The sequence below is a fragment of the Heptranchias perlo genome, chromosome 20, assembly GCF_035084215.1.
Source record: "Heptranchias perlo isolate sHepPer1 chromosome 20, sHepPer1.hap1, whole genome shotgun sequence".
Classification (NCBI taxonomy): Eukaryota; Metazoa; Chordata; class Chondrichthyes; order Hexanchiformes; family Hexanchidae; genus Heptranchias; species Heptranchias perlo.
In genome coordinates, this window is record NC_090344.1 from 53,065,085 (window position 1) to 53,084,230 (window position 19,146).

The 19,146-nt window shown below is 47.7% G+C and overlaps 1 protein-coding gene across 2 annotated transcripts in view; it reads left to right on the plus strand.

Moving 5' to 3' along the window:
• The window catches only part of chmp7 (charged multivesicular body protein 7), a 47,519-nt gene that overhangs the window by 16,965 nt on the left and 11,408 nt on the right, over positions 1-19,146 (plus strand). For both annotated transcript variants that reach the window (XM_068001410.1, XM_068001411.1), the window contains exons 4-7: positions 649-782; positions 2,755-2,803; positions 13,170-13,289; positions 16,227-16,325. In XM_068001410.1, the coding sequence (XP_067857511.1) occupies positions 649-782; positions 2,755-2,803; positions 13,170-13,289; positions 16,227-16,325 (402 nt within the window). The remainder of the gene's footprint in view (positions 1-648; positions 783-2,754; positions 2,804-13,169; positions 13,290-16,226; positions 16,326-19,146) is intronic.

Consider the following 19,146-nt stretch of genomic DNA (forward strand, 5'->3'; position numbering starts at 1 on the left):
AATTTTGCATTTATCGAGGTGAGGGATATTAGCACTGGAGAATGGTTTGTGTATCCAGCGTTGGCTATCGGTGCACTCCTAGGTCAGGTATAGTATAGGTTAGATACAGAGTAAAGCTCCCTCTACACTGTCCCATCAAACACTCCCAGGGCAGGTACAGGGTTAGATGCAGTGTAAAGCTCCCTCTACACTGTCCCATCAACTGTTACAAATTTGATAGCCCGGTAGTGAAGGATAGAATACGAGAGCCTGGTCTTCAGTTGCTTCCAAGCCTTTGTTCACAGAGATCCACATTACCAACTCCACACCCTAGGTAAGCTCTCATATAAATGGATACAAGAGTCCCCAATTGATATACAACCCCTTGAATACAATTAACACTAATTGATATAAATCATACAATTAACATCAAACACACTCAGGGAAGGTACAGCATGGGTAAAGCTCTATCTACACTGTCCCAACAATGTACATCAGCCCAAACCTTCAGAGTGCCCTCGATTTGATATTTCTGTTTCTCTTGTCAGCCATCCTGAATGCCTCCTGTGTGATTGCTGATTAGGAGCAGTTTTGTATCATGGACCCATGCTTATTGAGAATTGGTTGGTATGGCCCAATCTCATCATTTCTTTTTAACCTGTCATGCAGATTGTGAAATTCACTCACTCTGCCAATAAGAAAGTTTCAGCAGTGAGTGAGATTGATGTTGGAGTTTACCAGCTGGTGAAGTGTGAGAAGATGTTGACAAAGAAGGTGCAGACACTGTCCCAGGAGGCTGAAAGGTATACCAGGAAAATTAAAACCACTACTATTGCAGTTGCTGCTTAGTTAGAGATTTCATTTTTCAATCCAGAAATGTATTTCAGACACAGCATAAATTGAGAATTCACCTGTTGTAACTAAAACTGTTATGTTTAATTTATCCCCCTCCCAATGAAACTTGGTGCCCCTATCACTCACCCCTGACCTCCAGTGTGCCCGTCACCCAACGGTCATCCAAGTCTCCATTCTGATTCCTCCTGCACGTGCACATTGAAGTGACCTGATTCCTTCTGTTGAATCGGGGGGCCTTAATGAGAAGCCACAATTATCTTACCTTAGCTGACAGTTCGAGAAAATATTTTCATAAGTACTGTTAGGAACATAGGAACATGGGTAGGCCATTCAGCCCCTCGAGCCTGTTCCGCCATTCGTTTAGATCATGGCTGATCTGTATCTTAATTCCATCTACCCACCTTGGTTCTGTAACCCTTAATATCCCTGGCTCGCAAAAATCTATCAATCTCTGTTTTGAAATTTTCAATTGACCCCCAGCCTCAACAATGTTTTGGGAGAGAGAGTTCCAGATTTCCACTACTGTTTGTGTGAAGAAGTGCTTCCTGACATCACCCCTGAACGGCCTAGCTCTAATTTTAAGGTTATGCTCCCTGTTCTGGACTCTCCCACCAGAGGAAATAGTTTCTCTCTATCTACCCTATCAAATCCTTTAATCATCTTAAACACTTCAATTAGATCACCCCTTAATCTTCTATATTCAAGCTTGGTCTATGCAACCCTGGTATCATTCTAGTGAATCTGTACTGCATCCCCTCCAAGGCCAATGTATCCTTCTTGAGGTGCGGTGCCCAGAACAGAACACAGTACTCTAAATGGGGCCTAACCAGAGTTTTATATAGCTGTAACATAACTTCCACCCCTTTGTATTCCAGCTCCCTTGAGATAAAGGCCAACATTCCATTAGCCTTTTAAATTATTTTTTGTACCTGTCCACTAGCTTTTAGTGATTTCTGTACTTGGATCCCTAAATCTCTCTGCTCCTCACCATTTAGTTAATACTCTGATCTATCTTTCTTAGGTCCAAAGTGGATGACTTCACACTTCCCCACATTGAAATCCATCTGCCACAGTTTTGCCCACTCACTGAATCTATCAATGTCTCTTTGCAACTTTCTGCTCCCATCTACAGTATTTACTGTGCCACCTAACTCGGTGGCGTCAGCAAACTTGGATGTATGGCTCTCTATTCCTTCATCCAAGTCATTTATAAATATAGTGAAAAGCTGAGGCTCTAGTACAGATCCCTGGGCGACACCACTAGTCACATCCTGCCAATTTGAGTACATACCCTTTATCCCTACTCTCTGTCTCCTAACTCCTAACCAATTCCCTATCCATGCCAATAGGTTGCCTCCAATTCCATGTGCTCTCATTTTTGTTCTTGTGGGGGAGTTCTGAATGGAGCAGGCAATACAAAGGGCATGACAGAGATTCACATCACGACATTCAGAGCAGGGGAGATGGAAATTGTTGAGGGAGAGGCTGAAATTTATTTTCCCCTTCCGTTTTCTGAGGTACAATTTCACAAAGTACCAACTGCCTCCAGTACTTCACCTCTGGTCACCTCTTCTTGTCTGAGTCTAGACATTGAGCACTTCTGAGTCTAGACATTGAGCCAATCCCATTGCTGCCTCTTGCAATGCTCACATAGGCGCAGTTGCCAGCTGGGGTCACTGAATGGTGGTCAGTATGGGAAGCTGAGTTTAATTGCTTCTCACCAACTAGGGCTGCGCGAGCCTTTGGTTCAGTGGTAGCGTTCCCGCCTCTGAGTCAGAAGGCGCAGGGTTCGAACCCCACTCCATACAGTCCCAGTGTAGGATAAGGAAAGAGAAAGGAAAAATAAAGTATTGATTTGTAAAAGAAGAAATCAGCCAGCATAATTGTGCCATTTGTTCAAAAAAATTTTTTTCTTCCTAGCTGTAAGGAGGATGCAAGAAGCCATTTAAAGACTGGCAGAAAGCATTTGGTGAGTAAAGACTGTATTTTTCTCTGCTTTAGTGCTGATGCCGTTTTGGGCCCAAGTTGATTGTACAACCTCAGGGATTGGACATGATCTCTTGCTTTAATGATAAGAATGGTTACTCATGTTCCTTTATGTCTGTGGAGTTTTGTATCATGGTTTCACCTTAATTGGATCTGGTGCAGCTCTGAACATCTCCAGTTTGCAGAAATTGGAAACTCATGTGCAGCGCCCTGAATAAGCTAGTGGGTAAAATTATTGCAGTAACATCACAAAGTTCCTGGTCTCTGCAGAGAGAACTGATGTAAGTTGGGGCACAGCAACTGGATTCAGTGACCTTGTTTAGGGGGCGGAAAAATCAACCAGGGTTCGTGTTCCTGATCACTGTCGAATGACTCCAGCTAGCAAGTGTGTGTGCAGACACTGGCAGAGTAGAATCATAGAACAGTTACAGCACAGAAGGAGGCCTTTTGGCTCATCGAGTCTGCTCCGGCTCTCCGCAAGAGCAATCCAGCTAGCCCCACTCCCCCACCCTTTCCCCATAGCCCTGCAAATTTTTTCCCTTCAAATACTTATCCAATTCCCTTTTGAAAGCCACAATTAAATCTGCCTCCACCACCCCTTCATGCAGGGTATTCCAGATCACAACCACTTGCTGTGTTTAAAAAAAAAAAGTTTTTCCTCATGTCACCTTTGGTTCTTTTGCGAATTGCCTTAAATCTACGTCCTCTGGTTCTCGACCCTTCCGCCAATGGGAACAGTTTCTCTCTATCTACTCTGTCTAGACCCTTCATGATTTTAAGTACCTCTAACAAATCTCCTCTCAACCTTCTCTGCTCTAAGGAGTAAGGCCTTCGATAAAGTCCCCCACAGGAGACTGGTCAAGAAGGTACGAGCCCATGGAATCCAGGGTGCCTTGGCACTTTGGATACAAAACTGGCTTAGTGGCAGAAGGCAGAGGGTGATGGTCGAAGGTTGTTTTTGTGACTGGAAGCCTGTGGCCAGTGGGGTACCACAGGGATCTGTGCTGGGGCCCTTGCTGTTTGTGGTCTACATTAACGACTTGGATATGAATGTAAAAGGTATGATCAGTAAGTTCGCTGATGATACAAAAATTGGTAGGGTGGTAAATAGCGAGGAGGATAGCCTCAGTCTGCAGGACGATATAGATGGGTTGGTCAGATGGGCGGAGCAGTGGCAAATGGAATTTAACCCGGAAAAGTGCGAGGTGATGCACTTTGGAGAGACTAACAAGGCAAGGGAATACACAATGAATGGGAGGACCCTAGGCAAGACAGAGGGTCAGAGGGATCTTGGTGTGCAAGTTCACAGATCCCTGAAGGCGGCGGAACAGGTAGATAAGGTGGTAAAGAAGGCATATGGGATACTTGCCTTTATTAGCCGAGGCATAGAATATAAGAGCAAGGAGGTTATGATGGAGCTGTATAAAACACTGGTTAGGCCACAGCTGGAGTACCGTGTGCAGTTCTGGTCGCCGCACTACAGGAAGGATGTGATCGCTTTGGAGAGGGTGCAGAGGAGATTCACCAGGATGTTACCAGGGCTGGAGCGCTTCAGCTATGAAGAGAGACTGGGAAGATTGGGTTTGTTTTCCTTGGAGCAGAGGAGGCTGAGGGGGGACATGATTGAGGTGTACAAAATTATGAGGGGCACAGATAGGATGGATACTAAGGAGCTTTTTCCCTTCGTTGAGGGTTCTATAACAAGGGGGCATAGATTCAAGGTAAAGGGCGGGAGGTTTAGAGGGGATTTGAGAAAGAACTTTTTCACCCAGAGGGTGGTTGGAGTCTGGAACTCACTGCCTGAAAGGGTTGTGGAGGCAGGAACCCTCACAACATTCAAGAAGCATTTGGATGAGCACTTGAAATGCCATAGCATACAAGGCTACGGACCAAATGCTGGAATATGGGATTAGATTAGACTGGGCTTGATGGCTGGCGCGGACACGATGGGCCGAAGGGCCTCTATCAGTGCTGTATAACTCTATGACTATGACTAACCCCAGCTTCTCCAGTCTATCCACGTAATTAAAGTCCCCCATCCCTGGAATCATTCTAGTAAATCTCTTCTGCACTCTCTCGAAGGCCTTCACATCTTTCCTAAAGTACGGTAACCAGAATTGGATACAATACTCCAGTTATGGCCAAACTTTATAAAGGTTCAACATAACCTCCTTGCTTTTGTACTCTATGCCTCTATTTATAAAGCCCAGGATCCCGTGTGCTTTTTTAACTGCTTTCTCAACCTGCCTTGCCACCTTCAACAATTTGTGCACTTATACCCACAGATTACTATGTTCCTGTACCCCTTTTAGAATTGTACCCTTTATTTTTTATTGCCTCTCCTCGTTCATCCTATCAAAATGTATTACTTCGCACTTCTCTGTGTTAAATTTCATCTGCCACTTGTCCGCCCATTCTACCAGCCTCCTCTTGAAGTCTATCACTATCCTCCTCACTGTGGACAGGGAATTGCAGACCAGTTAGCCTAACATCAGTAGTGGGGAAAATGCTAGTGTCTATTATAAAAGATGTGATAACAGAACACTTGGAGGGCATTAATGGGATTGGACAAAGTCAGCATGGGTTTATGAAAGGGAAATCATGCTTAACAAATCTACTGGAGTTTTTTGAGGATGTAACTAGTAGAATAGATAGGGGAGAACCAGTGGATGTGGTGCACTTGGATTTTCAGAAGGCTTTTGATAAGGTCCCACACCAGAGGTTAGTGTGCAAAATTAAAGCACATGGGATTGGGGGGAATATACTGGCATGGATTGAGAATTGGTTGACAGACAGGAAACAGAGAGTAGGAATAAACGGGTCTTTTTCCGGGTGGCAGGCAGTGACTAGTGGGGTACCGCAGGGATCAGTGCTTGGGCCCCAGCTATTCACAATATAAATCAATGATTTGGATGAGGGAACTAAATGTAACATTTCCAAGTTTGCAGACGACACAAAGCTGGGGTGGAATGTGAGCTGTGAGGAGGATGCAAAGAGGCTCCAATGTGATTTCGACAAGTTGGTGAGTGGGCAAGAACATGGCAGATGCAGTATAACATGGATAAATGTGAGGTTATCCACTTTGGTTGTAAAAACAGAAAGGCAGATTATTATCTGAATGGTGATAGATTGGGAAAAGGGGAGGTGTAACGAGACCTGGGTGTCCTTGTACACCAGTCGCTGAAAGCGAGCATTCAGGTGCAGCAAGCAGTTAGGAAGGCGAATGGTATGTCGGCCTTCATTGCAATAGGATTTGAGTACAGGAGCAGGGATGTCTTACTGCAGTTATACGTGGCCTTGGTGAGACCACATCTGGAGTATTGTGTGCAGTTTTGGTCTCCTTTTCTGAGGAAGGATGTCCTTGCCATGGAGGGAGTGCAACGAAGGTTTGCCAGACTGATTCCTGGGATGGCAGGACTGACATATGAGGAGAGATTGGGTCGACCAGGCCTATATTCACGAGTTTACAAGAATGAGAGGTGATCTAATCGAAACATATAAAATTCTAACAGGACGAGACAGACTAGATGCAGGGAGGATGTTCCCGATGGCTGGGGAGTCCAGAACCAGGGGTCACAGTCTCAGGATACGGGGTATGCCACTTAGAACCGAGATGAGGAGAAATTTCTTCACTCAGAGGGTGGTGAACCTGTGGAATTCTCTACCACAGAAGGCAGTGGAGGCCAAATCATTAGATGTATTCAAGAAGGAGATAGATATATTTCTTAATGCTAAAGGGATATGGGGAAAAAGCGGGAACAGGGTACTGAATTAGACGATCAGCCATGATCATTTTGAATGGCGGAGCAGGCCCAAAGGGCGGAATGGCCTACTCTTGCTCCTATTTTCTATGTTCACTACAGTTCCAAGTTTTGTGTCATCTGCAAATTTTGAAATTGTGCCCTGTACACCGAAGTCCAAGTCGTTAATATATATCAAGAAAAGCAGTGGCCCCAGTATCGACCCCTAGGGAACACCACTGCATACCTCCCTGCAGTCTGAAAAACAACAGTTCACCACTAAGTTGATTGCGACCTAAGGGAACAATTTTGCAACAGGCTCGGGATCAATGATTCCAAAATACTTAATAGAGCTGCTATTTGGAGTTTCTCTGAGCAACTGAGACAAGGCAGAAAGGCTGATATATGGCGAATCACTGATGACGCATGCTGTGGTTCTGACTGGCTTCTCTGAAAAGGCTAAAAATGAAGGTGTCTTTGAAAAGTGGAGAGTGGAAATTCATGGGGAGAGGAAAGTGGGAACAGAGGTTACCTGGTTTTATCGGATGATTGGTTTCCTGTCACTGAGCCAATTTCCTATCCATGCTGCCACTGCCCCTTTTATTCCATGGGCTTCAACTTTGCTGACAAGCCTATTATGCAGCACTTTATCAAAAGCCTTTTGGAAGTCCATCTACACCACATCAACCGCATTGCCCTCATCAACCCTCTCTGTTACCCCATTAAAAAGCTGTCTCAATCTTGTTAAACATGATTTGCCTTTAACAAATCCGTGCTGGCTTTCCCTCATCAATCCACATTCGTCCAAGTGACAATTTTTTCCTGGATTATCATTTCTAAAAGTTTCCCCACCACTGAGGTTAAACTGACCGGCCTATAGTTGCTGGGTTTATCCTTACATCCTTTTTTGAACAAGGGTGTAACATTTGCAATTCTCCAGTCCTCAGGCACCACCCCCGTATCTAAGGATGATTGGAAGATTATGGCCAGTCCCTCCGCAATTTCCACCCTTACTTCCCTCAGCAACCTTGGATGCATTCCCATCTGGACTGGTGACGTATCTACTTTAAGTACAGCCAGTCTTTCCAGTATCTCCTCTTTATCAAGTTTTCTCCCATCCAGTATCTCAACTACCTCTTCTTTTACTGTGACCTTGGCAGCATCTTCCTTGGTAAAGACAGATGCAAAGTACTCATTCAGTACCTCAGCCATGCCCTCTGCCTCCATGCGTAGATCTCCTTTTTGGTCCCAAATCGGTCTCACCCGTCCTCTTACTATCCTTTTACTATTTATATGCCTATAAAAGACTTTTGGATTCCTTTTTATGTTGGCCGCCAGTCTATTCTCATACTCTTTGCTTCTCTTGGTTCCTTTTTTACTTCCCCTCTGAACTTTCTGTATTCAGCCTGGTTCTCACTTGTATTATCAACCTGACATCTGTCATATGCCCCCTTTTTCTGCTTCATCTTACTCTCTATCTCTTTCGTCATCCAGGGAGCTCTGGCTTTAGTTGCCCTACCTTTCCCCTTCGTGGGAATGTCCCGAGACTGTACCCAAACCATCTCCTCTTTAAAGGCTGTCCATTGTTCAATTACAGTTTTGCCTGCCAATCTTTGATTCCAATTTCCCCGGGCCAGATCCGTTCTCATTCCCACAGAAATTGGCCCTCCTCCAATTGAGTATTTTTACTTTGGAGTGCTCCTTGTCCTTTTCCATAGCTAATCTAAACCTTATGGTACTATGATCACTGTTCCCTAAATGTTCCCCCACTGACACTTGCTCCACAGGACTGAACTGAACTCAGCTGTGACCTCCCCCCCACCACCATGGTTAGATAGCCTGTTAGTGTTTGCGAAATGTGACTCCAGACCCACAGCAATGTGGTTGATTCTTAATTGCTCTCTGAAATGGCCTAGCAAGCCACTTAGTTGTAAAATCTCGCTTAAAAAAAGTCACAATAAGAATAAAACCGGACGGACCAGCCAGCTTTGGACCACTAGGCATCGGACACGACAAAGGCAAACCAAGCCCACTCGACCCTGCAAAGTCCTCCTCACTAACATCTGGGGACTTGTGCCAAAATTGGGAGAGCTGTCCCACAGACTAGTCAAGCAACAGCCTGACATAGCCATACTCACAGAATCATACCTTTCAGCTAATGTCCCAGACTCTTCCATCACCATCCCTGGGTATGTCCTGTCCCACCGGCGGTACAGTGATATACAGTCAGGAGGGAGTGGCCCTGGGAGTCCTCAACATTGACTCTGAACCCCATGAAATCTCATGGCATCAGATCAAACATGGGCAAGGAAACCTCCTGCTGATTACCACCTACCGCCCTCCCTCAGCTGATGAATCAATCCTCCTCCATGTTGAACACCACTTGGAGGAAGCACTGAGGGTAGCAAGGGCACAGAATGTACTCTGGGTGGGGGACTTCAATGTCCATCACCAAGAGTGGCTCGGTAGCACCACTACTGACCGAGCTGGCCGACTCCTAAGGGACATAGCTGCTAGACTGGGCCTGCGGCAGGTGGTGAGGGAAAAATGTACTTGACCTCGTCCTCACCAATCTGCAAATGCATCTGTCCATGACAGTATTGGTAGGAGTGACCACTGCACAGTCCTCGTGGAGACGAAGTCCCGTCTTTGCACTGAGGACACCATCCAACGTGTTGTGTGGCACTACCACCGTGCTAAATGGGATAGATTCAGAACAGATCCAGCAGCTCAAAACTGGGCATCCATGAGGCGCTGTGGGCCATCAGCAGCAGCAGAATTGTATTCCAGCACAATCTGTAACCTCATGGCCCGGCATATTCCTCACTCTACCATTACCAACAAACCAGGGGATCAACCCTGGTTCAATGAGGAGTGTAGAAGAGCATGCCAGGAGCAGCACCAGGCGTACCTAAAAATGAGGTGCCAACCTGGTGAAGCTACAACTCAGGACTACATGCATGCGAAACAGCGGAAGCAACATGCTATAGACAGAGCGAAGCGATTCCACAACCAACGGATCAGATCAAAGCTCTGCAGTCCTGCCACATCCAGTCGTGAATGGTGGTGGACAGTTAAACAACTAATGTAAACATCCCCATCCTCAACGATGGTAGAGTCCAGCACTTGAGTGCAAAAGACAAGGCTGAAGCGTTTGTAACCATCCTCAGCCAGAAGGTTGTTACACAAGGTTAAATCTCACGGGATCCAAGGTGAGGTAGCCAATTGGATACAAAATTGGCTTGACGACAGAAGACAGAGGGTGGTTGTAGAGGGTTGTTTTTCAAACTGGAGGCCTGTGTCCAGCGGTGTGCCTCAGGAATCGGTGCTGGGTCCGCTGTTATTTGTTATTTATATTAATGATTTGGATGAGAATTTAGGAGGCATGGTTAGTAAGTTTGCAGATGACACCAAGATTGGTGGCATTGTGGAAAGTGAAGAAGGTTATCTAGGATTGCAACGGGATCTTGATAAATTGGGCCAGTGGGCCGATGAATGGCAGATGGAGTTTAATTTAGATAAATGTGAGGTGATGCATTTTGGGAGATCGAATCGGGGCAGGACCTACTCCGTTAATGGTAGGGCATTGGGGAGAGTTATAGAACACAGAGATCTGGGAGTACAGGTTCATAGCTCCTTGAAAGTGGAGTCACAGGTGGATAGGGTGGTGAAGAAGGCATTCGGCATGCTTGGTTTCATTGGTCAGAACATTGAATACAGGAGATGGGATGTCTTGTTGAAGTTGTACAAGACATTAGTACAGCCACACTTGGAATACTGTGTACAGTTCTGGTCACCCTATTATAGAAAGGATATGATTAAACTAGGAAGAGTGCAGAAAAGATTTACTAGGATGCTACTGGGACTTGATGGTTTGACTTATAGGGAGAGGTTAGATAGACTGGGACTTTTTTCCCTGGAGAGTAGGAGGTTAAGGGGTGATCTTATAGAAGTCTATAAAATAATGAGGGGCATAGATAAGGTAGATAGTCAAAATCTTTCCCAAAGGTAGGGGAGTCTATAACGAGCGGACATAGATTTAAGGTGAGAGGGGAGAGATACAAAAGGGTCCAGAGGGACAACTTTTTCACTCAAAGGGTGGTGAGTGTCTGGAATGAGCTGCCTGAGGCAGTAGTAGAGGCGGGTACAATTTTGTCTTTTAAAAAGCATTTGGACAGTTACATGGGTAAGATGGGTATAGAGGGATATGGGCCAAGTGCAGGCAATTGGGACTAGCTTAGTGGTATAAACTGGGCGACATGGACATGTTGGGCCGAAGGGCCTGTTTCCATGTTGTAAACTTCTATGACTCTATGATTCTATGAAGTGCCGAGTGGATGATCCATCTTGGCCTCCTCCCGATATCCCCACCATCACAGAAGCCAGTCTTCAGCCAATTCGATTCATTCCACGTGATATCAAGAAATGGCTGAGTGCACTGGATACAACAAAGGCTATGGGCCCCGACAACATCCCGGCTATAGTGCTGAAGGCTTGTGCTCCAGAACTAGCTGCGCCTCTAGCCAAGCTGTTCCAGTACAGCTACAACACTGGCATCTACCCGACAATGTGGAAATTTGCCCAGGTATGTCCTGTCCACAAAAAGCAGGACAAATCCAATCTGGCCAATTACCGCCCCATCAGTCTACTCTCAGTCAACAGCAAAGTGATGGAAGGTGTCGTCGACAGTGCTATCAAGCGGCACTTACTCACCAATAACCTGCTCACCGATGCTCAGTTTGGGTTCTGCCAGGACCACTCGGCTCCAGACCTCATTACAGCCTTGGTCCAAACATGGACAAAAGAGCTGAATTCCAGAGGTGAGGTGAGAGTGACTGCCCTTGACATCAAGGCAGCATTTGACCAAGTGTGGCACCAAGGAGCCCTCGTAAAATTGAAATCAATGGGAATTAGGGGGAAAACTCTCCAGTGGCTGGAGTCATACCTAGCACAAAGGAAGATGGTAGTGGTTGTTGGTGGCCAATCATCTCAGCCCCAGGACATTGCTGCAGGAGTTCCTCAAGGCAGTGTCCTCGGCCCAACCATCTTCAGCTGCTTCATCAATGACCTTCCCTCCATCATAAGGTCAGAAATGGGGATGTTCGCTGATGATTGCACAGTGTTCAGTTCTATTCGCAACCCCTCAGATAATGAAGCAGTCCGAGCCCGCATGCAGCAAGACCTGGACAACATCCAGGCTTGGGCTGATAAGTGGCAAGTAACATTTGCGCCAGATAAGTGCCAGGCAATGACCATCTCCAACAAGAGAGTGTCCAACCACCTCCCCTTGACAGTCAGTGGCATTACCATCGCCAAATCCCCCATAATCAACATCCTGGGGGTCACCATTGACCAGAAACTTAACTGGACCAGTCATATAAATACTGTGGGTACAAGAGCAGGTCAGAGGCTGGGTATTCTGCGGCGACTGACTCACCTCCTGACTCCCCAAAGCCTTTGCACCATCTACAAGGCACAAGTCAGGAGTGTGATGGAATACTCTCCACTTGCCTGGATGAGTGCAGCTCCAACAACACTCAAGAAGCTCGACACCATCCAGGACAAAGCAGCCCGCTTGATTGGCACCCCATCCACCACCCTAAACATTCACTCCTTTCACCACCGGCGCACTGTGGCTGCAGTGTGTACCATCCACAGGATGCACTGCAGCAACTCGCCAAGGCTTCTTTGACAGCACCTCCCAAACCCGCGACCTCTACTACCTAGAAGGACAAGAGCAGCAGGCACATGGGAACACACCATCCCGACTTGGAAATATATTGCTGTTCCTTCATCGTCGCTGGGTCAAAATCCTGGAACTCCCTTCCTAATAGCACTGTGGGAGAACCTTCACCACACGGACTGCAGCGGTTCAAGAAGGCGGCTCACCACCACCTTCTCAAGGGCAATTGGGGATGGGCAATAAATGCCGGCCTCGCCAGCGACGCCCACATCCCATGAACGAATTTTTAAAAATAATGTCTAGGCTCATATGAACCACAGCATCAGTCAGGTGCTGCAAGAAAGGGTAGGGGAGGGGACAAAGTTGAAAAAGAATTGGATTTTAAAAAACTATCGAAGAGGATCATTGAGCTGCCTGTCCTGGTGCTGAAAGGTTAAGAGACGGAACTTATTATCTGGAAGATTTACATATTTCAAAGCTTAGGCATGATTGCTGCATTAGTAACTAGTTGTCCCACCGCCTCAACTAACATCTTGCACAAGGTCCAGATGCAGGACATCGTGCTGGGACACAGCTGTGCACCTGGAATTCCCCACGCCGTGTCCTCTTGACGTTAAATGTAATACCCTGAACAGGTGCAGGAGATGGGACAACAATCCTGTTGGGCCAATGGTTCAACTTGAATCGGATCCTTTCACTGGTTGTTTGGAATATCCCTGCCTGCTCTTAGATTCCTGCACCCTCTTTTATTGGAGAGCAGAAGAAGGAGCAGCACTGAATCCCAACTGAAGGCAGCATCCCACAGCCCACAGGCAGTGAATGAAGGTGGTGCATGTGGGGGGAAGGGAGGCTGCAGCCAGGCCATCAGTTCGCTGTTAGAGGATTGTGAGGTGCCCGGAATGACCTTGTGCTTGTTTCCGTTTAAGGCACTGAAATCTCTGAGAATGAGGAGGAGAATGGATAAACGACTGGAGAATCTCCACTTAAAACTCGACACAATTCAGACCATCTTAGATCGCATTTATTCCTCCCAGACTGACAAAACGGTATTGAATGTTTTCGCTCTGCTTGATCCTGGTTTCTCTCTGGCCTTGCAGTTCACTGCTAATGGATAATGTTGAATGTATGAAATGTTTTTTTAAATTACATTATATTCTATGTACTTGTGTAAGTACAATTAGTCCCCCTTGCTTTGCTCGCTTGCAAACCTGTGGGAGTTGCACAGTTGTGTTGCTCTCATGATTTTTAGAAAACAAATACACCTTGACTTGCTTGATGTCCATGTTTGTAAATGCACCTGAGCCAAAGGTGACCAGTTCAATCCCTCATCAGTGTTGAGTGAACGGACCTTCGCTCAGACAGTCTCCTGTTGGCCTCAGCACCCTTGAGGTACGGTAAGGGAGGAAAATCAGCCACGGTTTCCATTGCTGGCGACCTGTGTTGGAAATTGCGTGTGTGGACTTTGGGTGACAACAGGTTCCATAATCAGACTTGGGGCCATGATCTACATTACGGTCCAAGGACACACCAAGAATAGAGCAGGAGCAGCGTGAGGAACTGGAGTAGTGCCAGCACCTGTAGAACTGGAGTAGGGAGGCGGGGGAGGGGAGAGGCGGGGGAGGGGAGGGGGCGGTGGGGGGAGGGGGGCAGTGGGGGACACGTTGGGGGGGGACACGGTGGGGGGGGAGGGGGGGGGGACAGTTGGGCCACACACCCCACCCTGACCTTCAGCTTTGATGTTGGGTTCATGCCTTACGCCTTCTAGTTTTTACAGGGAGAGACACATGGGGGTGGGGGGTAGAGGGAGAGAGACATGGTTGGTGGGGGTGGGTGGGAGGGAGGGAGAGAAAGAGACACACGGGGGGATAGATATAGAGAGAGAGACACAGACAGACAGACCGACCTGGGGTGGGGGGTTGAGAGGGGGAGAGAGAGAGTCAGACCTGAGGCGGTGGGGTGTGGTGGGGAAGAGAGAGAGACAGACAGACAGACAGACCTGCCGAGAGAGGACTGGGGAGGGAGAGAGAGACGCAGGAGGGGGAACGGGGGAAAGAGGGCGATGGGTAAGGGGGGAGGTAGGATGGGGGAAGGGGAGGAGGGGAAGAGTGCGGACGAGGGAGAGAGAGAGAGGGAGGGGACAGGTTGGGGGGAGAGAGTGGGACTGGGGGAGAGTGGTTCGGGGGTGGGGGGGGCGGAGAGAGACGGATGGATGGTGGTGGGGGGGGGGGGGTGGAAAAGAGGGAGAAAGAGCAACTGAATGTCATTTGCCTTAGCTGAAGAGCTGAGCTTACCTGTTGTTGGATATTGCAGGAGTTCCTCAGGGCAGTGTCCTAGGCCCAACCATCTTCAGCTGCTTCATCAATGACCTTCCCTCCATCATAAGGTCAGAAATGGGGATGCTCGCTGATGACTGCACAGTGTTCAGTTCCATTCGCAACCCCTCAGATAATGAAGCAGTCCGAGCCTGCATGCAGCAAGACCTGGACAACATCCAGGCTTGGGCTGATAAGTGGCAAGTAACATTCGCGCCAGATAAATGCCAGGCAATGACCATCTCCATCAAGAGAGAGTCCAACCACCTCCCCTTGACATTCAACGGCATTACCATCGCCGAATCCCCCACCATCAACATCCTGGGGGTCACCATTGACCAGAAACTTAACTGGACCAGCCATATAAATACTGTGGCTACGAGAGCAGGTCAGAGGCTGGGTATTCTGCGGTGAGTGACTCACCTCCTGACTCCCCAAAGCCTTTCCACCATCTACAAGGCACAAGTCAGGAGTGTGATGGAATACTCTCCACTTGCCTGGATGAGTGCAGCTCCAACAACACTCAAGAAGCTCGACACCATCCAGGACAAAGCAGCCCGCTTGATTGGCACCCCATCCACCACCCTAAACATTCACTCCCTTCACCACCGGCGCACTGTGGCTGCAGTGTGCACCATCCACAGGATGCACTGCAGCAACTCGCCAAGGCTTCTTCGACAGCACCTCCCAAACCCGCGACCTCTACCACCTAGAAGGACAAGGGCAGCAGGCGCATGGGAACAACACCACCTGCACGTTCCCCTCCAAGTCACACACCATCCCGACTTGGAAATATATCGCCGTTCCTTCATTGTCGCTGGGTCAAAATCCTGGAACTCCCTTCCTAACAGCACTGTGGGAGAACCGTCACCACACGGACTGCAGCGGTTCAAGAAGGCGGCTCACCACCACCTTCTCGAGGGCAATTAGGGATGGGCAATAAATGCCGGCCTTGCCAGCGACGCCCACATCCTGTGAACGAATAAAAAAAAATTAAGTTTGTCCTGCTATATTTGCATATTCCTGTCGGCCTAATTTGCTTGAATTCCGAGCACAATGGGCTTTCCTGACACCTTCTTTGTTTAATGTCCTTTCTGATATCTCTTCACAATATTTTCCTGCATTTCGATGCAATACTTGCTGCAACAGAGACTGACTGCTGAATAGAAGTTCGAGGGTGACTTGTTTTTATAACTGAGAGTCCGTATAGAAAGGGCTTCACAGCCCATTCTGCTCAATGCAGTGTGCCTGATCTGTCCTATCCTCAATTGGCCATGTCGTGTCCCTGCTTGATGTGTACACGTGATTTTAGCGCAGGTCACTGGGGCTGGAATCTTGGCTGCTTTTTATTTGTTCCCTGCCCTGCCCCCTCCCCCACAGCCCAGGGACACCACCCTGGAAAAGATCCACTGACTAAAGATGGACCTGGAATATCAAGCCTGGGATCTTTCGGTCTGTATTGCTCTGAACCAGAACTATACAGGGGTGGGAGGGCGGGTGGATTTATGCACCAAGCCACCCAGAGCTGGATGGTAATTGTTGTAACCATTTCTGGTTGTATTAGACCCCGATCACAATGAGTGATTCCTGCTTGGTGTTGGGAGGGATGGAGCAACTTGTTGTCCGACGGACTGAGAGGACAGTTACAGTAATTCTTGTCCGATTTGTCAGGTTGTGGATGCCTACCAGGCTGGGCTTGGAGCTTTGAAACAGTCAATGAAGGACGTCAGTGTGGATAAAGTGGAGAACCTGATGGATCAGATCGAACAGGTGAGTGGCTGTCTTTTTGTATTGCGAAACAGGTCACGGCCCAAGGCCCTCGGTGCAGGACACCAAGTCGAGAAGATAAAGTCAATCCAAAAATCGTGACTAAGTGACATGAGCTTGGGTTGTAAGAGTCTGGATAGACTGTAGAAGGAAGGTAATCCTGAAGGAGCTATGAGTTTCCACAGCCTTGAGGCCTTGGCAAGAAATGAATTGCAGTAGGATATGGTGCATTAAGCCTGGGTTTTAACCTCGAGGATGTAGGGAGGAGGAAGTGCGTATAGCAGAGTGTATTCGTAGCTTACAAGGAATAAAAACCGAGTGTTCTACTAACAACAATAGTAATAGTTATTGTAAGTCTAACCATTCTGACCCAAATGGGCAAATTAATATTGAATGAAAATTACACAGGGATGCAGAAGAAATCTCAAAGCAATCACACCCTCCATCACTGAACAAAGTACACCCAGACATACACAAAGCATGGGCAATGATATTTATATCTGATAATAGCTGATCTCCAAAAGGAAAACAATACTTGCAGTTTCTTAAAGGTTGATGGTCCCATTATGTTGCACTATTATATAAACCATGTGCTGCTACTGGGACTGGAAGAGATCAGAACCATCACAGTGAGCAGATTCCAGGCCTCCTGAGAAGACACCAGTCTGTCCTGAGTTAGCTTTCATCTAATTCAGTCAACCCATACACCAGAAGATCTGCCCTGAGTTACACTCAGGTCCGGGTAAATGTTAAGTTAATCAAACAAATGGAAGTTAAAGTCCGCTGGCTGCCATTTTGTGTGCTCATCTAGCTTGAAGAAAGAATATTGTGTCATTTTGATGTCTCAAAGAGCTCCACGCACTGCTGTTGGAGCACGCAGACTCTTGTCACAAGATAGGCCAGTGTTTGTGGCGTCTTCAGACGTTGCAAGTGGGTTGGTAGCCGGAAAATGGAAGACACGGTTGTGACTTTAAAACACCCGGGCTTGCGTGGTTTCCATTGCTGAATGGGACGGACTGCAGGGAACTGTGAGGCTCAGAGTGTTTACTGCAGGATTAAAGGACAGCCTATCAAAACAACAGACTAGAATTGCCAATGTTGTAATTCAACAGCAAATGAACTGGTGCTCTTGAGGATCCATCTGTGTCGGGGACCCAAAGACTCCACAGAAACCAGGACTGGCTGAGCTCAGGCTATGCTGCCCTGAATTTTAAAGTTGTTATTCTTAAAAGAATAAGCGATGTATGGTTAGTTGATTCTTTCTGAACGGACAGTGTTAGTATGGGAGCGTGGCCTCCCTCGATAATAATAAACAGCAGTGGGAGATGGTATTAGGTCTCCTTGTATCATTGACCAGGCGGGATTAGGTCTCCTTGTATCATTGACCAGGCGGGATTAGGTCTCGTTGTATCATTGACCAGGCGGGATTAGGTCTCGTTGTATCATTGACCAGGCGGGATTTTATTCGTTCACGGGATGTGGGCGTCGCTGGCAAGGCCGGCATTTATTGCCCATCCCTAATTGCCCTCGAGAAGGTGGTGGTGAGCTGCCTTCTTGAACCGCTGCAGTCCGTGTGGTGACGGTTCTCCCACAGTGCTGTTAGGAAGGGAGTTCCAGGATTTTGACCCAGCGACAATGAAGGAACGGCGATATATTTCCAAGTCGGGATGGTGTGTGACTTGGAGGGGAATGTGCACGTGGTGTTGTTCCCATGCGCCTGCTGCTCTTGTCCTTCTAGGTGGTAGAGGTCGCGGGTTTGGGAGGTGCTGTCGAAGAAGCCTTGGCGAGTTGCTGCAGTGCATCCTGTGGATGGTGCACACTGCAGCCACAGTGCGCCGGTGGTGAAGGGAGTGAATGTTTAGGGTGGTGGATGGGGTGCCAATCAAGCGGGCTGCTTTATCTTGGTTGGTGTCGAGCTTCTTGAGTGTTGTTGGAGCTGCACTCATCCAGGCAAGTGGAGAGTATTCCATCACACTCCTGACTTGTGCCTTGTAGATGGTGGAAAGGCTTTGGGGAGTCAGGAGGTGAGTCACTCGCTGCAGAATACCCAGCCTCTGACCTGCTCTCGTAGCCACAGTATTTATATGGCTGGTCCAGTTAAGTTTCTGGTCAATGGTGACCCCCAGGATGTTGATGGTGGGGGATTCGGCGATGGTAATGCTGTTGAATGTCAAGGGGAGGTGGTTAGACTCTCTCTTGTTGGAGATGGTCATTGCCTGGCACTTGTCTGGCGTGAATGTTACTTGCCACTTATGAGCCCAAGCCTGGATGTTGTCCAGGTCTTGCTGCATGCAGGCTCGGACTGCTTCATTATCTGAGGGGTTGCGAATGGAACTGAACACTGTGCAGTCATCAGCGAACATCCCCATTTCTGACCTTATGATGGAGGGAAGGTCATTGATGAAGCAGCTGAAGATGGTTGGGCCTAGGACACTGCCCTGAGGAACTCCTGCAGCAATGCCCTGGGGCTGAGATGCTTGGCCTCCAACAACCACTACCATCTTCCTTTGTGCTAGGTATGAGTCCAGCCACTGGAGAGTTTTCCCCCTGATTCCCATTGACTTCAATTTTACTAGGGCTCCTTGGTGCCACACTCGGTCAAATGCTGCCTTGATGTCAAGGGCAGTCACTCTCACCTCACCTCTGGAATTCAGCTCTTTTGTCCATGTTTGGACCAAGGCTGTAATGAGGTCTGGAGCCGAGTGGTCCTGGCGGAACCCAAACTGAGCATCGGTGAGCAGGTTATTGGTGAGTAAGTGCCGCTTGATAGCGCTGTCGACGACACCTTCCATCACTTTGCTGATGATTGAGAGTAGACTGAAGG